The sequence below is a fragment of the Lotus japonicus genome, chromosome 4 (assembly GCF_012489685.1).
Source record: "Lotus japonicus ecotype B-129 chromosome 4, LjGifu_v1.2".
In the NCBI taxonomy this organism is placed as follows: Eukaryota; Viridiplantae; Streptophyta; class Magnoliopsida; order Fabales; family Fabaceae; genus Lotus; species Lotus japonicus.
The window spans coordinates 81,399,181-81,426,342 of NC_080044.1; the positions used below are offsets into that span (position 1 = coordinate 81,399,181).

A 27,162-nucleotide genomic window follows, 5' to 3' on the forward strand; every position below is an offset into this window, starting at 1 on the left:
AAATAACAATTAATGTTCTTGTTTTATTAAAATTACAATCTAACTTCCTACAGATAATTAGGAACAAAATTTAGATAGAAATAGTGTCAGTTATTTAGGAACGGAGATAGTAGTATTTATGAAATATTGGTTAATTAGGTTCACCGATCATAATGGAAAGAAACACTTTCTTGTTTTGAATTAAGGAAACAAGCCAAACACAAAACTATAATTAACATGAGTAACACAAAATTTCAATATTGATCACTAATTAGAATTTGATCAAAGTCATCAGCATAATTAAGAAGAAGAGCAGGATTTGGCATCAATCATAACAAATATGAATAGAGAACCCAATTAATCGACAAAACAAAGTCTTGAGGGAAAAGGCAAAGGTTCCCTTGCTTCAACCTAAAGACTACCTCAAAATACTGGGACACTTTCTTGTTTTGATGAATTGGGCAAACACAGAACTAGAATTACCATCTTTCATTAATATATATATAAAACAAATTCTCAATATTGATCACTAAAATTTGATCAAAGTCATGAACAAGATTTGACATCAATCATAGCAAATATCAATAGACAACCCAATTAATCTACGAAACAAGTCTTGAAAGACAAGTTCAAAAACACCACATTGAAACCCACCCTCTAAAATTTGCAGGGACTGGATTCAAGGATGAAATATATTCTGAAGTGAACTAAAAACTAAACCACTATGCTTTCTGCAACAGAGTAGTAGTTAAAGCGTTGACGTCTTGGCCCTTGCAAGAATCCGATTTCGCCGCCACTGCATCGGCGAACATGGTAGCAAACTGTTCCAGAGAGAGCTTCCCGTACTTGTGCTCGTCCTTGTGGAGGCACTTGAGGATGTACGAGAAGAAGCTTACATCGCAGGCGAAGGCCACGTAGTTTTTGCCACGGAGACCGAACTCCTCCTCGGTTACTTTGAGGAGGCCGTCGAAGACGGGGAGGTTGAGGAAAAGCACAGGGACGGCGAAAGGCTGCTGTTCGTAGCCGACGAGGACGGAGAAGCAGCCAGAGGGCGGGTGTTCCGGGTCGTTGAGGGGGCGGTGGCTGATTTTCTTCCAGCGCTTCATGACCTGCTTCAGCTGCACGATTTGGCAAATCTTGTTGACCTTCTTTAACATTGCACCAGCCATTGGAGAAGAGAGGAAAACGAGTTTGACTATGATTTTCAGTGAGTGACGAGAGTGAGAGCGTTGTTTGCAAATCGGATATCTGTGTGTATTATATATAACGTTGAGTAGATAGAGTTTGTTTAAATCGTTTTTAGAAAGTTTGTTAACAAACTGATAATATTATATTATCTATAAGTTTGTTTTCTCAATCTTGTTTGTTTTGATTCATTTGTAGAGAAATATCAATCAAGAGTTCATTTGAGATGAGTACGTATAATATGTGCAATATTTTACACGGTTTCTTCCATATTTAAGAGTTGTAAATTACAATCACAAGATATAAGTGATATTGATCTTAAATGAATATAAGCATCATACTTAATTAATAAGTAAATTAGTTTCAAAACAAGGGTAAATGGAAAATGTAACGCCCCAATTTCTCAACTGAGGAGTCACATTAGTAACCTAACAAGTCTAAGGACTATTTCTTAATCCTGAGAAAACACAATATATTTTTTTTTCCTTTTCGAAACAGCTGAACATAATTGAATATATAACATAGACTTTATTCAACAACTCATTCCCGACATAATAATAATAGTGTCATACATCATCATGAACAAGTTTCCAAAGTAAGTACGCTCACTTAGACAAGTGACGAATATAAGGTTTAAACAACAGAGTTTTCAGAAGGAAAAAGAAACTCAGACATAGTCCACCAAAAAGGGAGAAGCAACTGCTTCATCCACCTCTACTCGACCGCCCACGGTCACGGTCTCCAACTTGAACAGCTAAGCTTCAGCGGAAGGCTCTCCATCGCCTAATAGCGTTAAGCGCCCAAACAACAAGTAGCAAATAGAAAGGGTTAACTCCATACAATTACCATGTATGAAAGAGAAAATCATGCTATTCAAATTTAACTACCTATCATGGTAAATAAACCAACAACATAACTAAACTCATATATCAACAACCTAACATATACCATCAATTCAGATATCGACAACCTAACATATAACATCAATTCAAATATCGACAACCTAACATATAACATCAATTCAGATATCGACAACCTAACATATAACATCAAATCAGATATCAATAAACTAATAACAACATAGGGTTAGGTGTTAGTTCCCTATAATGCAACTATATGCTTCTACCAAAATGGATCGATCAGCAACGTCTCTCAAGACGGGACAATCACGCGGGACCACACCCACCTCATTGCCACTTAACGCCACTCCGGACGGGACAATCGCGTGGGACCACACCCACCTCATCGCCACTTTAGAACATCTCGAAAGATGGGACAATCCCGCGGGACCACACCCACCTCATTGCCACTTTATAACGCCTCGAAAGACGGGACAATCACGTGGGACCACACCCACCTCATCGCCACTTAAGAACCAAAGCCTATATGTCAAGTCAGTCAACAACAATGCCCAAACCAATGATCAACTCAGAATAACCAACTGTTATTCATAATTTCAACAAGCATAACTCATTCAATTGCATACTAACTCAGTTCAATGATAGAAACCAGTAAACGGCCAGAGCCTCTCAGAAAACGGAGACACACGTCTCAATAAGTTTACTCGGCCGAAGCCTTCAGAAAACATTTGGCACAAGCCTCAGAAACAGTCAACATAAGCAAGCATAATAATCATAATCATCTGCCAATCAATATAAACATCTTCATCTCAAACACAGGCAGTGCGATAAAAGCATGCAAGACTCAAAGACGCTCTAAAACTGAGTTACCCTTACCTTCGTGAGTAGAAGTTGGGCATGGAAGTTGTGAACCTAGAACAAGGAAACACAATCATCAACACAAGCTTCACTAGAAGCAACACGATCTAACAATACTAATCGAAATCGTAAAGAAAGCTTTTAAAGCTTCAGAGTTCCTATTTAGGCACAAATTGACAACGGAGACTTCGTTCGCTAAAACGAGCATAACTTGAGCTACAGAACTCGGAATGACACGAAACCAGCGCCAAAATTTCGACAATCAAAAGAGTTACGCAATGGCTCAGGTCATAGAGACTCAAAAATTATTTTTGGACACGGTACCCTAACAAATAGGTTTCGGCCACTCTCAAAAATAGGGTTTCCGAACTTTTTCTTCGATCTAAATCAATTCCTAGGTATTCCTAGGCGATATCTAGGCCAGGGAAACTCTCAGAAAAATTATCGGATCGAAAACTGTCACAGGGGTATTTTGGTCAATATTTTTAGCTCGGAAACTCAAAATCAGAATTTCGAAAAACAAATTAGATGGGGTCGACACCAACGACGATTATGACGACTAATCCTACTAACGCTAAGCTCAGTCGAGAGTTTTAAGCCCAAAGGACGGAACTTTAGCCAAAAATGGGTATTTCCTACAGAAATGAATTCCGGCAGCATTTCGGCGACATTCGGCAAAATGTAATCCGCTAGAAGTACTCTTGGGTACGAAGAGAATATATTTAGACACTAAAATCAACCTATTTGGACAGTTTTACAAAAAGCTCAAAACTTGGAGCACAGAAAGACATAACAAAAAGCGACGGAATTTAAGATCAGAAGAAAGAAATAACATCAGTACCTCAAGGCCTACGCGTAGCAACGAACAGAACGACGATCGGTCAAGAATTGGAAAAAATCAAATCTCCTCCTTTTCCTCCAAGAAGCTCACCCACGGCCAACAAAGAAAATGAAAAGGATGGTGTGATTTTTTTGAGTTTTTTGAAGTCCTATTTATAGGAAATTGAAAACGTGAGAAAATGATTATTTCGCGATTCCGATTTTTCCTACTGATTCCAACGTATTTTAGACACGATATTCTTCCCGCTGAAACTTCTAATTCTTCAAAGAAATATCAGCATGATTTTTGGTTTTCGAGGCTTGTTTTTTTAATGTTTACCGGCTTAAAATGCACTTTATGCACTTTATGATTTTGACCTCGGATGCAGAAACTTCCTTCTGAAGAAAGATTTGGAACGTCGATTAGAGTGGGCGTACGCGTGTGGAATCTTCATCTGAAGCTCCGAATAGAAAAAGTCTTCCTTGACAGTTCATTTTAGGGTTCTTGAACTATCAGGGTTTTAGTTTCGGCAAACTTCCGATGATTGGAATCGGACGTTCGTAGATCCTAGGGTTTCACCTTGAAACGCTTGTTATATAAGGATTAAGAGAAGTTCTAACATTTCTCTGAAGATTTTTGGAATTTATTCCTATAGTGTTTCAAGGGTGGAAGATCTTTGGAATTTATTCCTATAGTGTTCCAAGGGTGGAAGATCTTTGGAATTAATCTTTTCCTAAGGTTCTTGTCCTAGGTTTAAGCGAATACTGCTTGTGTCATAAGTTCCGTCGATTCGAATCTTGTCCTTAACCTTCTCGTGAAATATCTTCTCCATACATTTATTCCATTTAATAAACGTTTATCCAGCTTCCTTACTTCACGTTACATCGAAATTATTCGTGAATAAGAAATTTCACTAATTTATTCTAAGCTAAAAACTTGGGTCTTACAGAAAATCCGTTTGAAAAATCTATCTATCTATCTACAAGTAAAGTTTTTTTTTTTTGAAAAATCTATAAGTAAAGTTCACTTGTTAATTCCACATGTAACAAAAAAAAATGTATAGTTAACTTGAACTTTATATTTTTTTTTATAGAACTTGAACTTTTTTTTGAACTCGATAGAACTTGAACTTTTTATTAATGAGAATAATAGCAAATTATTAATGATATTTAAGTACTGCAAATTATAAAACCCTCAATTATATATATATATATAATATGTATTATATAATGATTCACTAAAAAAAAATTCTTAAATAATGAATATTAAACTAATTTGAAATTTAAAGTTTTATCCTAAAACTATATCTAGACTTATTATAATTTAAAAATAATTTATTTAATTCATAATTTTTTTAATTAAGCCCAATAATATTTATAAATTGAAATCTTGATGTAGTAAGGAGAATAGAAAATTATTAAAAAAAGGAGAATCGAAATTATTAATTATTTCAATAAACTACATGACATTTATAATATATATATATATATATATTATTTATCAATTTTTATTCATTTCTCACTTTTAATAGTGGTAGAAAATGTTGTATTTATCAATTTTAAAAGTTAGACCAGTTATTATTGAACTAGTGAAGATATTGGTTCACATTTACTACAAGACAAAGCCATTTTAAAATTTAAAATAAAGAAAATGTTAATGGGAGTTTCCTACAAACAACGAGGATTGAGTGCGACAGGTGGAAGAAACCGCCTATGCTCTTGAGAAACAAGTTTTGAAGATTAAAAAATCATTTGCATACAATGGACGGATCCTTTTAGATCATGTGATATGTGAAGTTTTGAAGTTTAAAAAAGATGAAAATTTTAGATCATGTGATATGTGACAAAATAACATTTCTAATAAAATAATTAAATGGTTGATATAATATTATTATTTTTGTTATTTTTTATGATTGTCATTGTTGTTTGTAATGGCAAATGTATTTAATTGTTATAGATATGTAACAATTTCTTCATCGAAGCAACACCAAATTTATGTTGTGATTTAGAATTATTCAATTTCATCTCTTTGTTTTTCAGTGGTAGATGGAGTTGGACGACTTTAGTTATTGAAATATATATATAAATTTGTTTTTCACAAGTACCATGTGTTAGGCTTTGAATTCTTAACCATGTAACTTTTCCACTTCACCACTTTATTTCTCTATTCATTGTCTCAATTTATGAGAAACGAGAAATGAGTGCAAATAATAGGGGAATCGCGTTAATCAATTGACAAAGGCGTATGACCGAATTAAAAGCTTTACAATGCATGATACTAAATAACAAACTGAAAAATATGTATGTATATTGCAATGATCAAACTATTAAACTATATCTAAACTAAAAAACAAAAAAAGTGATAAAATAAATAATTACCAATGCCAACATTTTGGGTCGGCCATGGTCAATAACGTGTTGTGTCGGCTTAGAGACGACTTTGTTAATGCAAACATGTAACATCACCTAAATGATTGATGTAAAATGTTAGCTTTGAGCCTCTAATTAACTTCATCGATTAAACTTACATTTAATGAGCAATTTTCTTCTAGTTGCTCAATAGGCCTATCATGATCAACCGTGATTAATTTAATATTTTCACTTTGTGCTAGTAACAAAATGATTTTTTTGAACATGTTTAGTAAGTGATTAGAGAATTAAGATTTAAATAAATAAATTTAGTTGAATGGCTTTATCATTGTGATGTGATTATTAGTGGTGGTGGGTGAGTCTCACAAACGAAGAAGAAGTGAGCCGATTTTGCCGCTTCACCAACCGCTAATTCACGTTCATTTCATGTATGATAGAGATTGAGGAGCAAGTGCATTATCTCATCTCACTATGAATGTGCCGTGCTGAATCCATTTTCCAAGCTCCTTTCCGTTTCTGAATCCTCCTTCGCGAAATCACAAGCTTCCAATTGCGGAAATGGCTGGAATCGCTTGGCCTCCTGAATCTGAGGTACGTCAACATTCCGATTCCGATCCGTTCCTTAACATTGATCTCGCTCAATTTTTCACAATTTGCATCGCATTGTCACAATGTGCGTTCTCTATGCTCTGAACATATGAATCGATCTTGCTTTGCATTGTTTAGCTTGAAATTGAATGTTTACCTGGAATGTGATATTTACGTTTTCGTTATGATTACTTCAGTGTGTGTTTGATTCTGTTTGCCTCAATGTAAATTGGAAATTGCAAATCTCAAAGCACAAACCAAGAAGCAATGTCATATTGAAACTGAAATCAACATAGATCTGGTTGAGTTCATTAGAAATTCAAACACAGACTTAGATGCATAGGGATCGCCGGATCGGTAACTGCCATCATTTGCGTAATGCCTTGTGAATTGTAGTATTTGCGATCAATTTTATTAACTTATAACGGCGTCTGCAGTGTCGTTGTTGATATTTTTGAGCCCTATGAAGATTGAAGGAATTGAATATTGCAATGGAAATATAAAGAATTGAAAAATATTAAGAGAAAACCTGAACAAAAAGTTAGATTGAAGGAAGTATTACGTTTTGATAAACTCTTTGATACTTACTCAGTGAGTGATGTGTATGTATCTTGCAGCTAGATGAAATAAGAGAGATAGTTTCCAAAATGGCAGATGTGAGTAAAGAGGAAGTTCGAGTTGTGGTATCTCCCTATCGAATTTGTCCTTTGGGAGCACACATTGATCATCAGGTACTTTGATGCATGTTTCTGTTATGTTTGTGCAAATGAAACTCAAAGATTGGTATTTAGAAAGTTTTATAGGGAAACTTCTGTTTAAGCAATGAGTAATATAAAAGTTGGGGAATGGCAGATAAATTTCACCTGTTCAATTACTGAGCAATATTCTCAAAAATTTCTGAAAAGAGTTCTCTAACACTTGGTACTTGCAGGGTGGGATGGTTTCAGCTATGACAATTGATAAGGGAATACTTCTGGGGTTTACTCCTTCTGACAGTAATGAGGTGCAATTCGATCATGTTCTCAATTTCCAATCTTGAAAAACATCAGAAAACATCTGGAAATATCCTCTGTTCAATTTGCAGCTAAGCATATCATTAAGCTGTATCAGTACTGTTTAAATTGACCTTACATACACACAGGCTTCTTATTTATGTTGCTTTCATTCATTTATTGAATGACCCATGGGACTTTTCTTGCAGATTGTGATTCGTTCAGGACAGTTTCAAGGGGAAGTCAAGTTCAGGTCTGTGGTCAGTAATCATAATGCTAATTTTCTTTTCAAAGGTTCTCTTCCATTGCTTGTAAAGTAATCTGAGTATTGCTAGTTATACTTATCTAACCAACTCTTTTCAATACACTATTATTAGTGAAATTCATGTAGGTCCAGTTGAACCCACTCTTATTTGGTGAGATCCATATGAAATTTATCTAATAAATAATAATGAGTATGTTGAAAAGAGCAAGTTAGAAAATGTGTTGCTAGCATTTCTCAAAATCATTGTGGGTGAATGTAATTGTTAGATATGTACCTCCTCTGCACAAAATTGCAAATTATTAGCATTACAAGACATGTTGAACAAAATCGTTAGTGAAGATTAAATCCAAATTTTTAGCTCATACTATTTGATAAATGAAGGGAAGATTTCACTGGCTATCATTACTTATATGGCTGAATCGTGGGTTGTTTGAGCAGTAACTGTTTTATGATTTAAACTGCCATTTTATTTGAGGTCGTGATTTACACTGGAAGGGCTAGTGGCAGGGTAAGGGCCGGGTGGGGGGGGGGGGGTAGATGGCCTGGTTAAGACTCAAGCCTCTAACACAATCATCACACCCAAGTCTTCTAGACTTGGGGAGAAGACTTGGGGAGGTGCCAATCGAGCTACTAGCTTGTTGGCATTTCAACTGCCCTTCTGATCCTACTCTGCTATTCTCATTTTCATTGCATAATTTTGTTATCTTGAAATTCCCGAATAATACTATATAATATGCCCAATATTGAGTTATAAAGCGATTGGCATTTGATAGGATTGATGAGAATCCACAGCCAAAACGATCCACGTCAAAAAATGAGAACACGGTAAAGGATTCTTCTGTGCTCCAGGAACAATGTAACTGGGGTCGGTATGCTAGAGGAGCCATATATGCACTGAAGAGTAAGGGAAACAATCTTTCTAAGGTCAGAGATGATCCATGATGCTTTACCTTTCTGCTCACCACTTGACTATGCTAAGCTCTTTTTACACAGATATAGCAGCTCTGTATGATAATCTTGTTTAACTTATTATACTTTTCGCTTTGATAATGAGAATGATGGAATAAGAAAATATACTTTTCTGTTGAATATCTTTGCTCTATACTGTAGTTTACTTGGACCCTAAAAAGTGTTTAGTAAAAGGCATACTTAGCCCTAAGCTCCGTGTTCTGTAAAAGGATCCGTCCATTGTATATTATGATATTATCTTAGTATGACCCTCGGTTGCAATAGCTTGTTGTCAACTTCCACATGAGTTTTCTTTTATGTTAAATGCTAAAATCAATTAGCAGATCAAACTAAAGCAATTTTTTCATAATTGTTTTGTCACGGTGATTATGTTTTAAATATTTCATCTCACCTAATTTTTACAATCCATTCAGCTAAGAAATTTTGCATATGCCATTATAATATAATCCTTAGTAATTATGTATTTTTTAGGTGATTGCCATGGTTGCTATTTACTAAATATTGACGTTGACTTTCGGTGATTGTTTTGCATCTTTACGGGGCAGAAAATTTTTATGTTTATCAGCAGTCAGAACGCGTGTAAAGAAGCCTATGATTTAAGTATAATGGGCGTTGCTTGCGTTTTGGTCTTAGGTTGCCTTGTCTTCTGTGAATAATGATACTAAAAAGTTGGTGCAGTGTGCATACAGAGAAAGTGAACTATACAAAAGAAAGAAATAGTTTGAAATAATCAGAATATTTCCAAGATTTGCGCTTTGCTGTATATCAGAAATGCACCTGAGTCAGACTGTTTTATTCACCATGCAATAGTAAACGCAATAAATAAGGACGCTTAGAAATCAGCATAAGTTTACCAAAAGGACTAACGAATTAGGTGGGATCTTTAGATCATGCGCTTGGGTGTCACGTTATAAGGTTCTAATTTGGCACATCCATATTATATTAAATTTTAATTGTTTCAAAGTTTTTGTTGTTCTTCATACAAAATTTTTAATGATGGCATTTGATCTGCAGTACTAGAAAATAAGCATGGAATTTATCTGTCAATTTGATCCAGTATACCTAAAAAATTACTTGTGATGCATTTGTGGTTTTCTTGCAATGAAGATCACTGTATGGAAGTAATTTCGATTATTTTGAAAAGTATACCATCCTAGTCACAAACTCACAATGTTTACAGGGTATCATAGGATACATATGTGGTTCTGAAGGCCTGGACAGTTCGGGCTTAAGCTCTTCTGCTGCGGTAAGATAACAATTCCTTCCTGTCTATTTTTTTTTGTGGTTAAAATTTTGAAAAGTCTGAATCAAAGGGCCGTGTAATGAAAATTGAAACAAAGTTCACCTGAACTTGAATCCAGCAAATTTAGCTTCTTGAGCATGATTCAATTTTGTTTTATTTTTTAATAAGCTTTTCATTATGGTTTTCTTTCTGAAAACACTACTACAGATCCCTAATTGCTGACGCTTTGGGAACTGCTCATGTTTTATGGTTTTTATGGGGGGGTTTCAACTTTTATTGTTTGACAGGTTGGAGTAGCTTACCTCTTGGCTCTGGAACATGCAAATAACTTAGTAATATCTCCCACAGAAAATATTGAATATGATAGGTAAGTTTATCCGAACCCTTGGAGACTGTTACAAACTTACAATGCATTCTTCTTCAACCATGAACACATGTATGAATCAGGGTAGTCAAAGGCCCACCAGATGTGGCGCTAGAAGGCGTTAGGAGTTAGGACCTCTTGGAGTTTTAGAAGCGCCTTAAAGGTTAACAGTTACATAATATCTAAAAGACCATTCAACTAACATGCCAAATGGTCAGAATGTTAAAAGAATACGTTAGTTCTTGGACTTTGGGAGTCGGGACTTAGGTCCGAATGCCAAATGGCAAGCAGCTTATGGCTTTGTAAATTTACCTTCATGATCTTTTAGATTTACTGTGAATGTTATGCGAGGGAAGTTAATTTATATGGAAAATAATGTAAAAAAGTCAAATAATTTGAATGACTTTCCGCCAAAGCTAATGTATTATACTATCTTAGCAAGTCTTTGGCTCCTTTATAGCTCAAGGTGTGAAAACCCCCCTGCACCTTTTGCCTTTAATTACCTTGGTCTGAGTGGGCGGTTTATGGTTTGATAAATGTCAATATTATTTTCAATCCGCCCCTTACAGTTTTGTTGCACCTCTTTATGCTAGCTAGTTACTCATACTACGTTGGATAAAATTATACTTCCAAATTGCCACCAAAGTTCAAATGAAATTAGAGCTTTAATCTTTTCAGTCATTTTGGTTATAGATAAGCCACTGAGTTATTACTTAATTGTCTGGTGATAATCAGCCCTCCTAAGTGTTACTTTTCTGTTTTCTCATTGCAGGTTAATTGAAAATGAATATTTGGGTCTGAAAAATGGTATAATGGATCAATCAGCTATATTACTTTCAAGCCATGGTTGTTTGATGTGCATGGATTGCAAGGTAATATCTATATCTGGATTAATGTCTGGCTTTGCAAGTTCTAATCATATTTTATTTTTAATTTTATAGCATATCCATCGATTGCAGAATCAGATTTGATATCGGGCATGCTGATCATGTTCCCTTTTGTCACTCTAACTTCGTGTTCTGTCTGTATGTTATCTACGAATATATGTCCTTTTCATCTTTATAGAAGGCTGTACTGAGGGCGGTTGTTTGAAAAGCATCCAAACAGGGAATTCATTTTAAAATACAAGGCAAACCAGAGTCACTACCCTCTCCTCCTTTCTCCACCCTAGAAATAAGTTGCAGCTCATCTGAATTCTCAGCTAAAATGTTTTTATATTTCTGTTTCTAATTTTCTTGGAGAAAAGAGACTTTGCTAAATGCTAGGGAAACTACAACTGTCATCCAAAACACTTTCAATTTCTGCCCACTAACTTGTGGCATAATTTTTTATCTCACAAATCTAGAGTTCCTTGTTGACTTGTTCAACTAACATATGCTAACTGCTGAATCTTTTTCATGTTTGCATTGGTTTTTTAAACGGGCTTAATTCATGTCATGTTTGCATTGTTTTTTAATATGGTACAAACAACTGGTTTCTTGTTTATTTTATTTTACATTAGTTTCGCTTAAAGCCCTTTCTATGGTATTTACTATTTATTGGGTCATTTATCTGCTGGTTTTAGCACAATAAAAAAATATAACTATTCATTCATTAGCCACCAGTTGACTTCCTCAAATCTTATATTCATAGCAAGAACTATTTTTTAAATAAAAAATATTTTTTTGTTAAAATAACAGTAAATTTTTATCAAATATATGACACGCTTGTTTATGTGGGTGGCTTCTTTGGTTGGATCACTTTCTTTGAATTTCGAATATCTGATCAATAAACTGTACACATTCCGGTTAAAGAACATAAATGCATTTTATGTCTACACAACACTGTTCTTGACTTGTCGCTGTTATTGTCATCATTCCTCTGTTTCATATATTTTTAGTTTGGCATATGCAGACGAAAGAATATGAGCTTATACATCGACCAAAAGTGGAAGAGAATGAAGAGAGTGAGGAACCAAAAGCAATCAAAATATTGTTGGCTCTTTCAGGGATTAGGCAAGCTTTGACTAGCAATCCTGGATATAATAAGCGAGTTGCAGAGTGTCGAGAGGCAGCACGAATTCTACTAGAGTAAGTTTTTTTCTCATTTTATTGAACATGTATCGCTATTTTCATTCATTTTTTTGTGTGTACTTTACATGCATTGCAGTCATGCTGAAATGCATAAATTAAGAGAAAATATAATATTTTTCCTATTTTCTCTAGCTCCAATTTCTCGACATTGAAATTTCTTATGAAGTTGATCATCTTTAGAAATTTCCATATAGATAACAAAACTAACTGATATCTCATCCCATTATTTTATTTTAACGCAAAATATATTTTTTTAAAATATAAGTAAATATTCTCTAACATACTTAATAATGTTTGTTATATGAAATTTAATATACACCATCATGAAAATAATATCACATCATTGAATAAATTGATTGGTTAATTTAGCTTGATAATCAATATTTACTCAGGTATTTATTTTATTTTTTAATTCATTCTGCAGAGCATCTGGAGATTATGAAGCAGAGCCCATCCTATCTAATGGCCAGTATTTTGACTCTCACATTTGAACTTAGTTATTATTATAACATTTATCAAATCGCTAAGTGATCTAAGTTATTGTCCTTTTCCACTGAACAGTTGCACCAGAAGTTTATGAGACTCACAAGGTATAAAACATTGACATTCTGTGATATAATGCACCATTGACATCTTCATTAATGTGAATTTGTCTGGCATAAGTATTTCGTAAAAATGAAGGCAAACCACTGTCATAAAAGATGATTTAAACATGGAGGCTCGTAAACCATCTTCCATGTATAGAATGCTTTCTCAGTTTCGAAGCCACTCACACTTGACTTTGGGTTAGATTTTGGATAGTACCAAACCAAGTGCTAGTAAATCGCAATTATGGTTGGATATGTGAAATTCATAAATTACTTCCTTAGAGTTCCTTCAGAGTACAAACAGCATAGTAAAATCTTATATGGAAGCCGTATATGGTTAAATATTTGTATGTAACTTAAGCAGTCTCTTATCTCTTGTGCATTCATGCTCAAAATAGGCTTTAAAATGATATCCAATGTGGAAACGGCATATTCCATATGCCAAGATTTAAGGGAACTTGCATTTTAAAAGTTTACCAGTTTGAATGTTCAAATTGCTCATGAAATTATGCATGTTAAATCAAAATTCGGAAGAAGTTACTGTTATCCCCAGCAGCCGTTTCCTTCTGTGCTAGTTAATTAATGTATTCTGTTAAATGTTGCTTGTTCCAGGTTATTTACTGTTGTTTTTCATTTGTGTCCTATGTAAAATTTGAATTCTGCAGTTCTGCTTACGATTTTAGCACAATCAAGTAAGTCCTGCATTTTTTTTGTGCAGTGCAAATTAGAACCAGATCTAGCCAAAAGAGCAGAGCATTATTTCTCAGAGAATATGCGTGTTTTGAAAGGTACTATCTATTTAATTACTTCAACAAATCTGAACTTCAGAGGTAAGTTTGAGTCCTACTAATTTCTGCTTTTGTTATTTATTTAATGTTTAATCCAGGGATTGAGGCTTGGAAAATGGGCAAGTTTAATCATTATGGAAATCTCATTGCTGCTTCTGGACGGAGTTCCATTCAAAATTACGAATGTGGTATAACCTAAACCCTAAAATTCCTTATGGAATATTCTGAAATTCTATCTTGCTGTAAAAGATGAAATTGACTTGAAATAAACAAAAACTATAGGGGCTGGAAATTTCTTAAACAGTTTTCAGCTTTGCAATATCTTTCTATTGAGTCCTGAAAAGTTAAGCAAAACACAAAATTGAGTCCCCGGAAGCTACTATACCATTTTACGCAAGAAAGTGTTGGATTTTGAACTCATATATTGTTCCCTTTACTACTTAGTTTTGTTCTTCCCCTCTTTTATTCTATATTTTCCTCTAAACATTCTTTTTCTTTGTTGCTTTCCTAACCATTCTTCCAAGCCCTTAGTAAATGATGTTCTCTACTGAAAGTTGAGATTCTCAGCAAAGCAATATGTTTTATTTTCTAGTCTAGTTCTCCCAATTCAGTTTTTCCTGATCTCAACAACAGATTGGGGTTTTTCGGGTGTTACCAGTTGCAGTATATCTGGAACTTATTGATAAACTGAAGACCAAATGCAGCTTCTTATGAATTATTAAGAACATTTTAATTATTGAATCAAACACTTCATGATTAATTTTTCCCAAGCTTTGTTTTAAAAAAAGTTGGTGGGGCTAGAAGTGATCCATAAAGTGATTAGAGATCCTGGGTGGGCTTAGTTGACATTCATAAAGCTGCTGAGGTGTATTTGGTGTGTAGAACAAATGAATTGTTGTATAAGTTTAGTTGTCAAATAAAAGTCTTCAACCGCTGCTAGTCTAAGGTTGGAAGTTTGCTGATGTCTTTGTATATGACAACATCACTAAATTGCAGCTTTCATGGTGTGTTAGGAAACTTGGTATGTTTTCAGGTTAGGAGGAGAAGTGATTATGTGAGAAGCTCCTGAGAGTAGAGAAGTGATTCTGGGAGGCTTAAGTGTGGATCCAAACATACTGGTACTCGAGGTTTAGTTGTCTAGTTAGCAGATATAAATTTTTTCTTGACTTTATCCCTTTTATGTAAATGCAAAAATCTCTATCCAGTTTTATTTTTTCTAGTTTAAGTTAAAATAATTTAATTATTTGAGTTTATTAAATTCACTGGGGCCTGCTTTGTGGGGGCTTTATAGCAAAAGTCCTTTGAAATTAAGAGTGAAATATTGAATGTAAGAATTAAAAAATATATTTGATATACTTTCATTTTTACGTTTACAATACATGAAACTTAACACGTTGTCCTTGCATAATTTGATGACTACGAGTAACTAATGATGATTATGTGAAATGATGTGTCTCCCAAGGTTCTGAACCACTAATTCAACTGTATGAGATCCTTCTGAGAGCTCCTGGCGTACATGGAGCACGTTTCAGTGGTGCTGGGTTTAGAGGGTGCTGCATTGCATTTGTGGAGGCTCCCCTTGCAACCGAAGCTGCTTCATTTGTTAGAAGAGAATATCTAAAGGCTCAACCTGAGATAGCTAGCCAAATAAACGAAGACACAGCAGTTGTAATATGTGATTCTGGTGATTGTGCACGTGTAATTTGAACAGCATTTTTCTGTTGCTTCCACTTAATCAAGGTCCAGGGTTCGTGTATTGTGTATGGAAAAAACATCTGCCGGGAGAGCTAATCCTACCAGGATGTTGATGTTCCCGGCCCGAAGAGGATTGCCTCCGGTGCAGGATAAATGGAGTCTTCTTCATTCTTTCATTTATGTATCTATTGATTTTTCTCTTTGTGGGGTTTAAGTTGCCAATTTTAAAAGAATGTAAACTACAATGGATCAATACTAAGATTTAGAATGCAGCATTACAGCAAGCAATGTCCTAATGCATGAAATGATCTTTAGAACATTCAAGTCTCTCCAGCCTTAGATCAGAGGCTATAAATATTAAATTTCATCAACGCGATAAGGAAGAAGAGGCTAGACTCTATCTTCAACATTAACTCAAATATTTCAAGTGTTATACTCCTTCTGCCTCTTCAGTTCCTTCATTGTTTTAGTGTGTAGTACCTCTTATGTGTTAGATTGAGTGTATTTTATCGTTTGTAATCTTTTATATTTTACTGTGAAAGGCATGCATGTGGTTAATAATAGATATTCAATTCAATAGGTTGGAAATTAATATGAAAGTTCAACTCAATTATGCTACAACCTTTGCCAGTTATGCTACAGAGTTTAAATAACATTTAACTTTTATAACGGCTTATCCAAATTTTACTCTTAGTTGCTTCAATTTTATTTATTTTGAAAGGGTGCTTCAACTTCAATTACAGTTTAATACAATTTTATTATCACTAAATAGTATTAAATAATAATCACTTGGCCTTCCATGTAGCTACTTTAAAACTGGTTGAGTATGCAAGAAAGAATAGAACAAGGCACAAGAAATGATGATAGTATCCCCTGCAGTCACGAGCTGCTACAAAACAAACATTCCAATCTTGCTTTCTGAGTTCTGTCAACTCTTCTGGACTACAGCCACATAGTCCTCTCCTCTCTTTCACTCACTGTCTCTCTTCCTTTCTTCCTCCTTTTAATCAGAGTCTATAATCAAAACCACTCTTTTTAAAACTTACATTAATTTCACAAAAAATGACTCTAACTCAGTCACTCAGCTATGCTTTCCTCTTCTTTTCTTGCATCAACTTCCTTTCTGTTCCTGTCAGTGCCCTGAATATAGGAGTTGAAACCACTGGATTAACTGTTTCTGTGGTTTGTTTCTTGCTTCATCTATCTAATTCCCAACAATTACTTAAGTTACAACATAAAAATAAGTTTTTTTTTGTTAATTTTGCTTCATCTGCAGAGCAAAGAGTGCAGCAGCAAATGTGAGTCAAGATTCTGTTCAGGTAGGACTAGTACTTGTTTGTTTGCTTTCCCATTTTAATTTTGCAACTTGAAAACACTTTGAATTATGGTTTTCAATTTGATTTGTTTAAATTTTGGAATGGCACAGTGCCTCCATTGTTGAGATATGGCAAGTACTGTGGGCTTCTGTATAGTGGGTGCCCTGGAGAGACTCCTTGTGATGGCCTTGATGCATGTTGCATGAATCATGATCGCTGTGTGCAAATAAAAAACAGTGAGTTGTTCTACTTCTATACATAATACATCATCATCAATTCCTTGATTCAAACATGTTATATTATACTATGGTTTGGATTGAATTATCAGATTCTGTTCTGTCTGATCAAACTGGGGGGAATTGGAATTGTCCAAGTTCCTTTTGAGTTTTGAGGCTAGATCTTCCATTTGGTTATTTTAATACTGTCTCTTGCTGTTCTTTTTAAAACAAAAGATAAATCATTTATAACATGTTTGGATCAGCTTCTTTTTCCTCATAAATCAATTCTCACATTCTAAAGCTACTCTGCCTCCACATAATTGATTTCGGCTTCAAAATTTTGATTGTAGAAAGATTGAGAAATTACTTTTTGATAAATGTTATTGGAGAGCTGAGTAAGGATAAACATGCGTGTGGCTTTGAAAGCTATGGTTATGAAAGTAATCACTAAATTGATAATGGTGCTATTGCTATATATGCAGATGACTACCTAAGCCAAGAGTGTAGCCAAACATTCATAGAGTGCATGAATAAGTTTAAGAATTCAGGAGCACCTACCTTCAAGGGAAACATGTGTCAAGTGGATGATGTTATTGAAGTCATCAACCTTGTGATGGAAGCTGCATTGCTGGCTGGAAGTGTTTTGCACAAGCCCTAGAGTAACTAAAGTTACCTTCCTTATGTAGGAGTATGTAAGCAGGGACAAGTTGGTTTCATTTTGCATGCAGCTTCCAAGTAATAAACACTGGAATTAAGCAGGTTGTGACTTCTGAGGAAGCAGAATTCACCAAGTGTTGGATTGTTCACCCACCAGTAGGGAACGTGAGCTGGGTTTAGACCATATGCATGAAAATTTAATTTGATTTTAGAATTAAGAAGAACAAAAACTGGCAATCCTTCTTCTGTTTCTACAGTCAAGCAGCTGTTTTGTGTGGAAATTTTTTTCTAGGAATTAAAACAAAGCAGAATCACTATGGTGTGTACCGCAAATGATTGAGTGTTAAAAATTGTGATTATATATTTAAAAAATCTTAATACCGTTGCTTAGGTTGAAATGAACGCATTTTTAATACTAAGTAGCTAGTAAGAAAAATTAAGTGTGTATTTGAATACCAGCTGAGTGCAATATGCACTGTAATGTGAATAAATGTTCATAATAACTAAAAGAGTTTCATTATTTTTTCGGCTGGAAGTATGTACTGACATTGTATTGATATTAATGGATATTCAAACATATTTTAGCTAATCCTTTCATAGTATCTACCTTTTAATAATAGTTTTCTTCTTTTTCTTTCAATTTTCTTTTACTCTAGACTTTCAATATCTGAAAGTCAGGTGGACTCATATAGGATATAAAGCTCTCTCCCTAACTAACACTAATCAATGGAGTCCAAACTCAAGTTAGGTGGACTCATTTAGGATATAAAGCTCTCCCTAACTAACTTACACTTATCGATGGAAGCCAAACTCCTCCCTAATTGGACCTACATGCACTTGTTTAAAAAAATACCTAACTAACTTACACTTATCGATGGAAGCCAAACTCCTCCCTAATTGGACCTACATGCACTGGTTTAAAAAAATAAATTAAAATGAGATAAAATTATCATACATCCAAAGTATAAGTATCTTAATGAAAGGAATGCATAATCATATAGAACTAAACTTTTGTGAGAGATAACGAGCAATGGAAAATGTGTATAAATAATTAAACATTGAGGTTGGAAAAAATAAGGATTCATTATCTTACTTTATTGCTTAACAATGTGCTGTATGAATAAGTTTTTTAATATCATGACATATGACAAAAACAAAAGTTGAATGAACTAAAAATATTTTTGAAAGAAAACATCCTCAAAGAGTTAATTGAGTGAAGCATGATAGAGTCTCATATCTAACAGGTCACAGGATTAAACTTCCGTTAATCTCCTTAGATAAGGTAAATGCAAGTCTTCTATAAATATTTGGCGGCTCTACACACAAAGGAAACATCCATAAAATGAATGAAATTGAAAGAGTTAAATTGAAAAATAAAAAATGAATTTGGTATAAAAATATATTTTGTTAATTATTTTCTTGTAGCATGTTATTGACACGTTTCTTGCTTACTTCCCTTTAACTTCCAAATGTGTCCACCACCAACCACTGAGCTTCTTCTGAACAAACATTGATTGCTTTTGACTTTGACAACGATCCTCCACCAGTTCGTGTCTGCAACTGCAACTGCAACTGCAACTGCAACCCCATCATCGTAACTCCTTCGATCTCACTCAATCTTCCCATTCTCTCTCAAACAACCAGAAGAAGAAGAAGAAGAACCTGGTCAGCGTTGAACTCTGGTTCTTCACCTTCAACATGGGTTCCGATCCTTTCTCTTCAACAAAGCCTATCCCAATCCCAACCCATGACCAAGAAGAACATGATTCACCTTCATCAATAGCTCTTCTTGCTTTCAACACTGACTCTTCTTCTTCTTCACCTTCTTCACCCCACAAAGCTCTCTTCATCTCCCTCATCATCATCACCTGCATTTCTCTCTCAGCAGCCACTGCCTTCGCCTTCCTCTTCTTCTCTTCACCATCACCAAAACCCCATCTCACTCCCACTCCCATTCCCACCCCTGCTTCTTCCTCTGTCTCAACCGTGGCTCGTCCTCTCACCAAGCTCAAACGCCCTGTGGTGCTGTTGATTTCCTCTGATGGGTTCCGATTCGGGTACCAATTCAAAACCCCGACACCCCATATCACCCGTTTGATAGCAAACGGAACAGAAGCTGAAACTGGGTTGATTCCGGTTTTTCCAACGCTAACTTTCCCTAACCATTACTCTATTGCCACTGGACTCTACCCTGCTTATCATGGAATAATCAACAACCATTTTTCTGATCCACTGTCTGGTGAAGCTTTCTACATGGGAAGCCATGATCCTAAGTGGTGGCTTGGGGAGCCTCTGTGGGAGACTGTGGTCAACAATGGGTTGAAAGCTTCTACATTATTCTGGCCAGGTTCTGAGGTAATAAAAGGATCTTGGGCTTGCCCTGTTGAGTTTTGTAGCCATTATAATGGTTCTGTTCCGTTTGAGGAAAGAGTTGATGTTGTTTTGAAGTATTTTGATTTGCCTAGTGATGAGATTCCTGATTTTTTGACACTTTATTTTGAGGACCCTGATCATCAGGGTCATAAGGTTGGATCTGATGATCCTGAGATTACTCAAGCTGTTGCTAGGATTGATAGCATGATAGGGAGGTTGATTAGGGGTTTGGAACTAAGAGGGGTTTTTGAGGATGTTAGTGTTATCATGGTTGGTGACCATGGAATGGTTGGTACATGTGATAAGAAGTTGATTTTTCTTGAAGATTTAGCTCCTTGGATTGATATTCCTCCAAATTGGGTCATAACACATACTCCTGTGCTCGCGATTCGTCCACCTGGTGGTTATGCTGCATCGGATGTTGTTGCTAAGATGAATGAAGGGTTGAACTCAGGGAAAGTTGTGAATGGGAAGAATTTGAAGATGTATCTGAAGGAGGATCTACCTAGCCGGCTTCATTACGCAGCAAGTGATCGGATTCCGCCGATAATTGGTTTGCTTGAAGAAGGTTTTAAGGTTGAGCTGAAGAAAACAAAGCACCAGGAGTGTGGTGGATCACATGGTTATGACAATGCATTTTTCTCCATGAGGAGTATTTTCATTGGACATGGTCCTCAATTTGCGAGAGGGAGGAAGATACCGTCATTTGAGAATGTTCAGATTTATAACTTGGTTACTTCTATTCTCAAGATAAAGGGTGCACCTAACAATGGCTCTGCCTCATTTGCTGAGTCTGTTCTTCTATCTGGTTCATGAAGCTATTAGAGTTTTTGTTGGATGAGGAAATTGTAGCTGTGGAACACCAGTAAGTAAAATATTGAAGTGCCAAGCTGCAAGATAATGTGCTCTCTAGGAGAGATGGCCAAAGCAGCAATATGAACATGCAGAAAGAAAAAAGTATCAATTGCCTTTGCATGCAACGAGGTTCCTGAAATTAGTTATCAGAAGTTGCACGTAAATAATACATGTACTTCCATTTATTTGGTTCCGATATTTAGTATGCTTGCATCAGCTTATTTTTCTTCAGAATCAATTCAGGCACCTGAAAGTTACTCACAAAGCTTCTCTCCCCCATATTGGTTTTGGCTTTAGAATCAATTGTAGAAGATTTTCAAACATTATTATTACTTATGAGCTGCATAAGTAGAAATCACTAGAAATCAAGCAAGTTTAGCTTTAACAATGTTTTATTTGGGGTGTAACTTGAAAGTAATATACGATCAGAGGAATTTGATGTTTTTGAGATAGAGTGAGATCCCCATTTGGATATTGAACTTCTCATTTTCCACTTTATATCTTTGATGTTTCCTATAAACTGGATCTGATTAAATTTAGATTAGGATTCTGCTGAAAATAAATTGTTTCCAGTGTTTTAATTTTTCGGTGGCGGATCAATGTTTAGGGTGAGGACAAACTCTCCCTAACCCAAGGCTTATGATTTACAGTGGGATGATTCCACTAATCCATGGAAACCAATTTCAAACCCAGATCTGTTTCTATCTTTAAATTGCTTTTATTTTTCATATTTATTGGTTGATCTTCATCTTCCTTTCATGTAACTTTACTTACATATTCAATAGGCCCTGTGTCCATAAATTTCATGTTTTAAATATCTGCAATGGGTAGAAGTCTCTGATTATCTGATTGCTAATATAGAATGTAAGTCCTCTTCTGATATAAAATTCAATTCAATTCTAGCTACACTGACCTTAGTGGCCTGCGAATCAATTCTTCTTTATTCATCAGAACTAATAGTCTATCCCAGAATCATGTGTTTGTTTCCTGATGCTGTTTCACCTTCACATGTTTTTCTGTGCTAGTATGAAACGAGAAAACAATTTTAAGTTTAACTCCTCATATAATTGAGCAGGATTGCATAAGATTTTGAGTTGACTCATGTATTCTCATAGTCATAATCCTTCTCTTTGTGCATATAGAGGGTAAAAAGACATTGACTTATTTCCTAAATAAGTCTTAGCTTCAGTCATTTTCAGCATAGTTTAAAATGTCAGAGGTGATTGTGTTAATGCATGAACACATAATTACAAATTGTCTTTTTTAACTTGTACCTGTTCAGTTAATGTTATGGCCCTTTCTATAAGTTTCATGCTCTAAATTTTTATCTGATTTTCGAGACTCACACACACCATTACACATACCAAGCTTTCTTTCTCATGGCTCTGCTACCACCATCATCCTCCTCTTCCATCACCTATGCATTCACTTATGATGTGTTCCTCAGTTACAAGGGCTCTGACACCTGTCACTGTTTTACTGGCAATCTCTACTAAGCTCTTTATGATAAGGGAATCCACACTTTTATCTATGACGAGGAGCTTCTGAAAGGAGAGGAAATCACTCCAGCACTCGAGGAGGCCATTGAAAAGCCCTGGATTGCCATTGTTGTGCTAACTAAGAACTATGCATCTTCCTTGTTTTGTTTACATGAACTTTCCAAAATCCTTGATTGCTTCGAGAAAAATTGTCGGTTTGTTTGGCCAATATTTTATGATGTGATATTGTGATGTACAAAGCAAACAGGAAGCTAACAAGGAGAAATTGCAAAAATGGAGTGCAGCTCTATAACAAGTGGCTGATTTGTCTGGTTGACATTTCAAACATGGGTACGTTTCTAAACTTAATTTCTTTACATTTTATTGTCTAATTGTTATGATTTGAGTTAAAAAATATGGACATGGTGCATTATTATGACTTAATTCAACTTCACTGAACCTTTAGTATGAAAAAGGTTCAGACTGTGCATAAGTTAAATTTGTTGCTTTTAAACTGGAAAATAGTACAGATCTAAACAAAATGTTGTTGACATCAACTCTCACTGTTTGTTTCAATAAAACTTTCACTGTTAATATGTCTAGGAAAAATAACGTGGCTGTGTTTTTTTTTTTAATTTAGATAGATTGAAGATAGAATAAAAGTTTTAAAATAAAGATTTTTTGAAAAGGAAAAAAACATAAAAAATAAAAAAGATTTTGGGATGCAAAACTAAATCTTTTTTTTTTAACATATTGTTCTTCCAAATTTGAATGATTTGTACTTTTTTCCCCTATAAAGCCATCTTAATCCAAGAATTTAGTCTTTTGTTGCATGTTCTATTTTTCTTGGCTCAAACATTTTTTATATGACTGGATAATTGAATGTCTTGGTGGTGATTCAAAAGCATTTTTTAGATTGTTAAGACCAATGATTTCCTGATACTAATGCTTTCACCAATTCAAGAGCAAGTTTGGAATCATACTCTCCTAACAACATTTTTTGCTTCTAGCATATTTGAATAAGTTTCTCTTTCATCGAAATCAATTCTCGCACTCAATTGCTACTAACATAAGTTTTCCCCTTAATAGATTTTCACTTAAGAATCTATGGTAAAAGAGTAGTATCACTTCTCCCTTAACAAAAGCTGCTTTCATTAGCTTCTTTCAGAAGCACTTCGCAGTCGAATGTGAAAACATAACAAGCTTACAAACATACACCAATAGAAACTAAATCGCAACTAGCAAAAGTAATTTCAACCAAGTTATTCCAGTACATTCCAGCTGCTCCACCGTTCTGTTCACATACAGAGCTTCTAGTCCTGTTTGATAATCCAAAAATGCTCTGTAGAAAGTGAATTGCTTGGTCTAGTGGGATAAAGGAAAGTGCTGCTGTGATGATAGCAACCTCACCATCAAAACTCATGTTTCTAAGCTCTTTATTTCCTAACCTTGTTTTGGGATTCTAGGGTGGGGGGCCATCTGATAATAGCCCCTATAAGAAATAAATCTATTCAGCAGAGAAACTCAACTTTTCCATTTTGCTTTTCACCTAAATTGTGCCATCATAGTTGGCCCATAGAAGAAACATGTTATAATAGCATGCACACTAGGAATGGTCACGAGAAAAAAAGATGTCTTCGACATGACTGAATTATGAGAGCTTTTAGGAAATCATTCACTCTGTAATGGCAGTTTTTGACATTATTTCTTACAAATTTACACTATTACGAAAAGTCCGTAATATTGTGTTGGAGATTACACATTGACTAGAAATATGGTCAAAGTCATCTTTATAAAAGTAGAGTGATCATTAAGCATAAGCTAACTTCTTAATATTAGTTTGATACAGTTTATCTTAGATTCGTTAATTGAATCATTCATTAATTTGTCACTAGCAAATGTTCAACGCTGTAAACTTCCATTCAGGCCACCCACCAACATATGTTGAGAGTCCCATAAACTTCGTTGTTCAAATGTCTCTAACTTCTTAATTAGTTAGGTTTAATCCGAATTGTAGAATGTTAGAGGCTACACTAATAAATCATAATCCACAAGACTCCAAATTCGAAAGCAAAAAGACTACACTGGCCAAAAGTACAAGCTCCCACTACTTGGATGTCGATTTATAGAAAACAACACCTTGTAAAACACTCTATGATATCAAACATTCTTCTTAGAATTTGGATTAGACTTAAACTATTCCTCAATTACAAACCTTCTATGTGATGTTTAATTTGTTTAAGAAGCAAATGAAGCTGATCCACTAATTTCAAGATCATAACACAAATGAACTTGTCCAATATATAAACGTGAAGGATTAAAACTGTTCCATTTTCACATTTGAACCACAAACACATATAAGTTACCAATCATGATCATCCACCATCCATGACCATTGGTCATCACATTCAATCACTCAACCATTATTCTCTAATAGTAATTGAGTGGCAATAACATTTTGGAGAAAAAAAACAAATTTATATTTCATTTTTTTCATTTCTAATCTTTTCTTGATTGCTGAGAGTGGCAAAGAAATGTTTCAAACTGGCAATTTGGAGCAATAGAATTCAGAAGCAACTTCGCAGTCTGCTCCTGTTTCACCACAGTTCCATCCTTCTCCACCAACACCGCCTCCACAATCTCCTCATACTCACCGCCACCGCCGGCAACAAACGCCACCAGCGCCGCCTGCACCGGCCCCAAGCTCGGGTTAAACGCTGCAGATTCCACGTAGGATCCTCTGTACACTTTTCCACCGGAATCCACCAGAGCCACTCCGGATGGAGAATCACTGTACGGTGCATGGGATTTGTTCGCAGCCTCCAAAGCCGCGGCGAGCTTTGATTTTGACTTCTCCCGGAGCGCGTGGCCGTTGTTGCAGAACCCATTTTCACGGAGGAGCGTTAAGCCGTTGTGGTGGTGCTCCAGCAGGAGCGGGGCGCGTGGAGGGAGGAGGTCGTGGGGGGAGAATCTGTGTGGGAGGAAATGCGATAAGGGTGTGAATTTCGGGTCGGGTTCTGAGGTGATGAGGATTTGAATCTCCGGGGCTCCGCGGAGTTCTTGGAGGAACTGGCGGCAGTGGCCACAGGGGGCGGCGGAGACGGCGAAGGAGTGGAGATTTGTTTCGTTGTTGAGGGAGAGGTTGGTGAGGAGGAACTGCTCGGCGTGGACGGAGTGGTGGAGGGGGAGGCCAGGGAATTCGAGGTTGACTCCGATGAAGATCCGACCCGATGAGGAGAGTCCGACGGCGGCGACCCGGAAGTTGGAGATGGGTGGTCGGGCGAGGGTTTTTGCGGCGTTGACGAGGCTTGGGAGGAGTTGGGTCAGGGTGAGACCCGTGGATTGGGATTCGGAGGGTTCGATTATGAATCCGGGTCGATCCATTTGGAATTGAATTGAGAGATTGTGATTCAGATTCAATCGAGAGAGAGAGAGAGAGAGAGAGAGAGAGAGATTCAATTGAATTTATTTATAGATGATTGATTGCTATCTATCAACATCAATTTACCAGCATCATGCCAACGTTTGCCAACAAGGCTAAGATTGGTACTTTAGTTTTTCTTTTATATAATATACATTCAATCATATAATATAATTTTAATATATGTGTTTAACGGTTATTATTTAGTCAATAAGTCTAATGAATATTTATATGGTTAATACTTCATGACTATGAATGTGCCAACTTGGTAGAGGTGCTCCAAGTCTGGGATTATGTGTCTACCTATTGGGCTAGAGATACGATTGTTCGAATATGAGCAAAATGCTAGATTGGGATATTGGGATATTGGGATTGGAGCACCACAATTGTTCACATTTTGAGGGAGTATAAGTGTATAATAAAGTTGCGGACATGCTGGCTCGTCAAGCGGCTTGGGAAGGTTTGCAACAGCGGATTAAGACGCGACCTCCGTCTAGTTTGATTCAGGGATGGATGTATGTTGGTTAAGGGTGGGTCAAATGCCCCCACCAAAATTTTCATAAAATGTGCTAATAATAGTATTGTATTGAGATTAAAAGAATTTTATTGCCCCCAGTATACAAGAAATGCCCCCACACAGCCACACACCTATACATTTTCAATAAGTTTGAACTTTTTTCAATGAGTGCCCAACCAATGTTCACACAACTTGCCATGTTTTTAATTTACTAAAATTAATGATCAGTACAATTAGATCATTAGATTGAATTTTGATAATAATCTGTAATATTGATATAATCGTATATACCATTTCATGACATTGACCATTATTTTAATCTTTAATAGTGATATTTTTTTATAATTTAGATGCTACAAATTTTTGTGAAAAACAATATGTATATATTGCCCCCACAACATAAAATTTCTGGATCCGTCACTGGTTTGATTGCGTCGTTGTACCATGACACCATAGAGTAGTTGTTTTTGTTTGTTTCTTCTTTCTTTCTCATGTAACCAAATAAAATTGCTGTATAATTTTCTTAAATTTTTGTTATACATGCATTTGCTAATAAAGTATTGAAATGATTTGACTTATGCATTAAAAGAAATATGGATCGACTTGTGTTGAGGAAGCACATGCGCAGCTACTACGCGTTTAACACATGCATCTATCTAACTTGCACATTGTGTTGACTTGACATCATTTCCA

General features: G+C 35.6%; 5 protein-coding genes and 1 long non-coding RNA gene across 7 annotated transcripts; 3 read left to right on the forward strand and 3 right to left on the reverse strand.

Moving 5' to 3' along the window:
• Positions 1-449: 449 nt before the first annotated feature.
• Positions 450-1,245, reverse strand: LOC130714053 (protein SMALL AUXIN UP-REGULATED RNA 12-like). Its single transcript, XM_057563908.1, has one exon. It carries the CDS (start codon positions 1,146-1,148, stop codon positions 702-704), a length of 447 nt encoding a protein of 148 aa, XP_057419891.1. The 5' UTR covers positions 1,149-1,245; the 3' UTR covers positions 450-701.
• A 427-nt stretch (positions 1,246-1,672) lies between these two features.
• On the reverse strand, positions 1,673-3,838 carry LOC130714212 (uncharacterized). Its single transcript, XR_009011197.1, has 2 exons — positions 3,724-3,838; positions 1,673-1,947 (listed from the first exon to the last, which is right to left on the reverse strand). It is a non-coding gene; the product is annotated as an uncharacterized LOC130714212 (long non-coding RNA).
• Positions 3,839-6,397: 2,559 nt separating this feature from the next.
• On the forward strand, positions 6,398-15,953 carry LOC130711592 (galacturonokinase). 2 transcript variants are annotated; one of them, XR_009010726.1, is made up of 15 exons: positions 6,398-6,662; positions 7,277-7,390; positions 7,591-7,662; positions 7,861-7,904; positions 8,690-8,840; positions 10,066-10,131; positions 10,416-10,495; positions 11,265-11,364; positions 12,386-12,561; positions 12,989-13,029; positions 13,126-13,154; positions 13,870-13,939; positions 14,038-14,127; positions 14,973-15,057; positions 15,402-15,541. XR_009010726.1 is itself a non-coding variant. In XM_057561272.1 (14 exons), the coding sequence occupies exons 1-14, from the start codon at positions 6,630-6,632 to the stop codon at positions 15,644-15,646; spliced, it is 1,311 nt and encodes a 436-aa protein (XP_057417255.1). In that variant the 5' UTR covers positions 6,399-6,629; the 3' UTR covers positions 15,647-15,953. The 2 variants fall into 2 exon arrangements, 1 of the variants encoding a protein (XP_057417255.1); XM_057561272.1 differs by lacking the exon at positions 14,973-15,057 and having other exon boundaries at positions 6,399-6,662; positions 15,402-15,953.
• Positions 15,954-16,103: 150 nt separating this feature from the next.
• Positions 16,104-18,366, forward strand: LOC130711593 (phospholipase A2-alpha). The gene is made up of 4 exons (XM_057561273.1): positions 16,104-16,816; positions 16,911-16,953; positions 17,061-17,186; positions 17,651-18,366. The coding sequence occupies exons 1-4, from the start codon at positions 16,697-16,699 to the stop codon at positions 17,824-17,826; spliced, it is 465 nt and encodes a 154-aa protein (XP_057417256.1). The 5' UTR covers positions 16,104-16,696; the 3' UTR covers positions 17,827-18,366.
• A 916-nt stretch (positions 18,367-19,282) lies between these two features.
• Positions 19,283-21,573, forward strand: LOC130710505 (uncharacterized). The gene has a single exon (XM_057559801.1). The coding sequence runs from the start codon at positions 19,524-19,526 to the stop codon at positions 21,012-21,014; it is 1,491 nt and encodes a 496-aa protein (XP_057415784.1). The 5' UTR covers positions 19,283-19,523; the 3' UTR covers positions 21,015-21,573.
• Positions 21,574-24,837: 3,264 nt separating this feature from the next.
• LOC130710506 (cytidine deaminase 1-like) lies at positions 24,838-25,966 on the reverse strand. The gene has a single exon (XM_057559802.1). The coding sequence runs from the start codon at positions 25,913-25,915 to the stop codon at positions 25,031-25,033; it is 885 nt and encodes a 294-aa protein (XP_057415785.1). The 5' UTR covers positions 25,916-25,966; the 3' UTR covers positions 24,838-25,030.
• Positions 25,967-27,162: the final 1,196 nt, after the last annotated feature.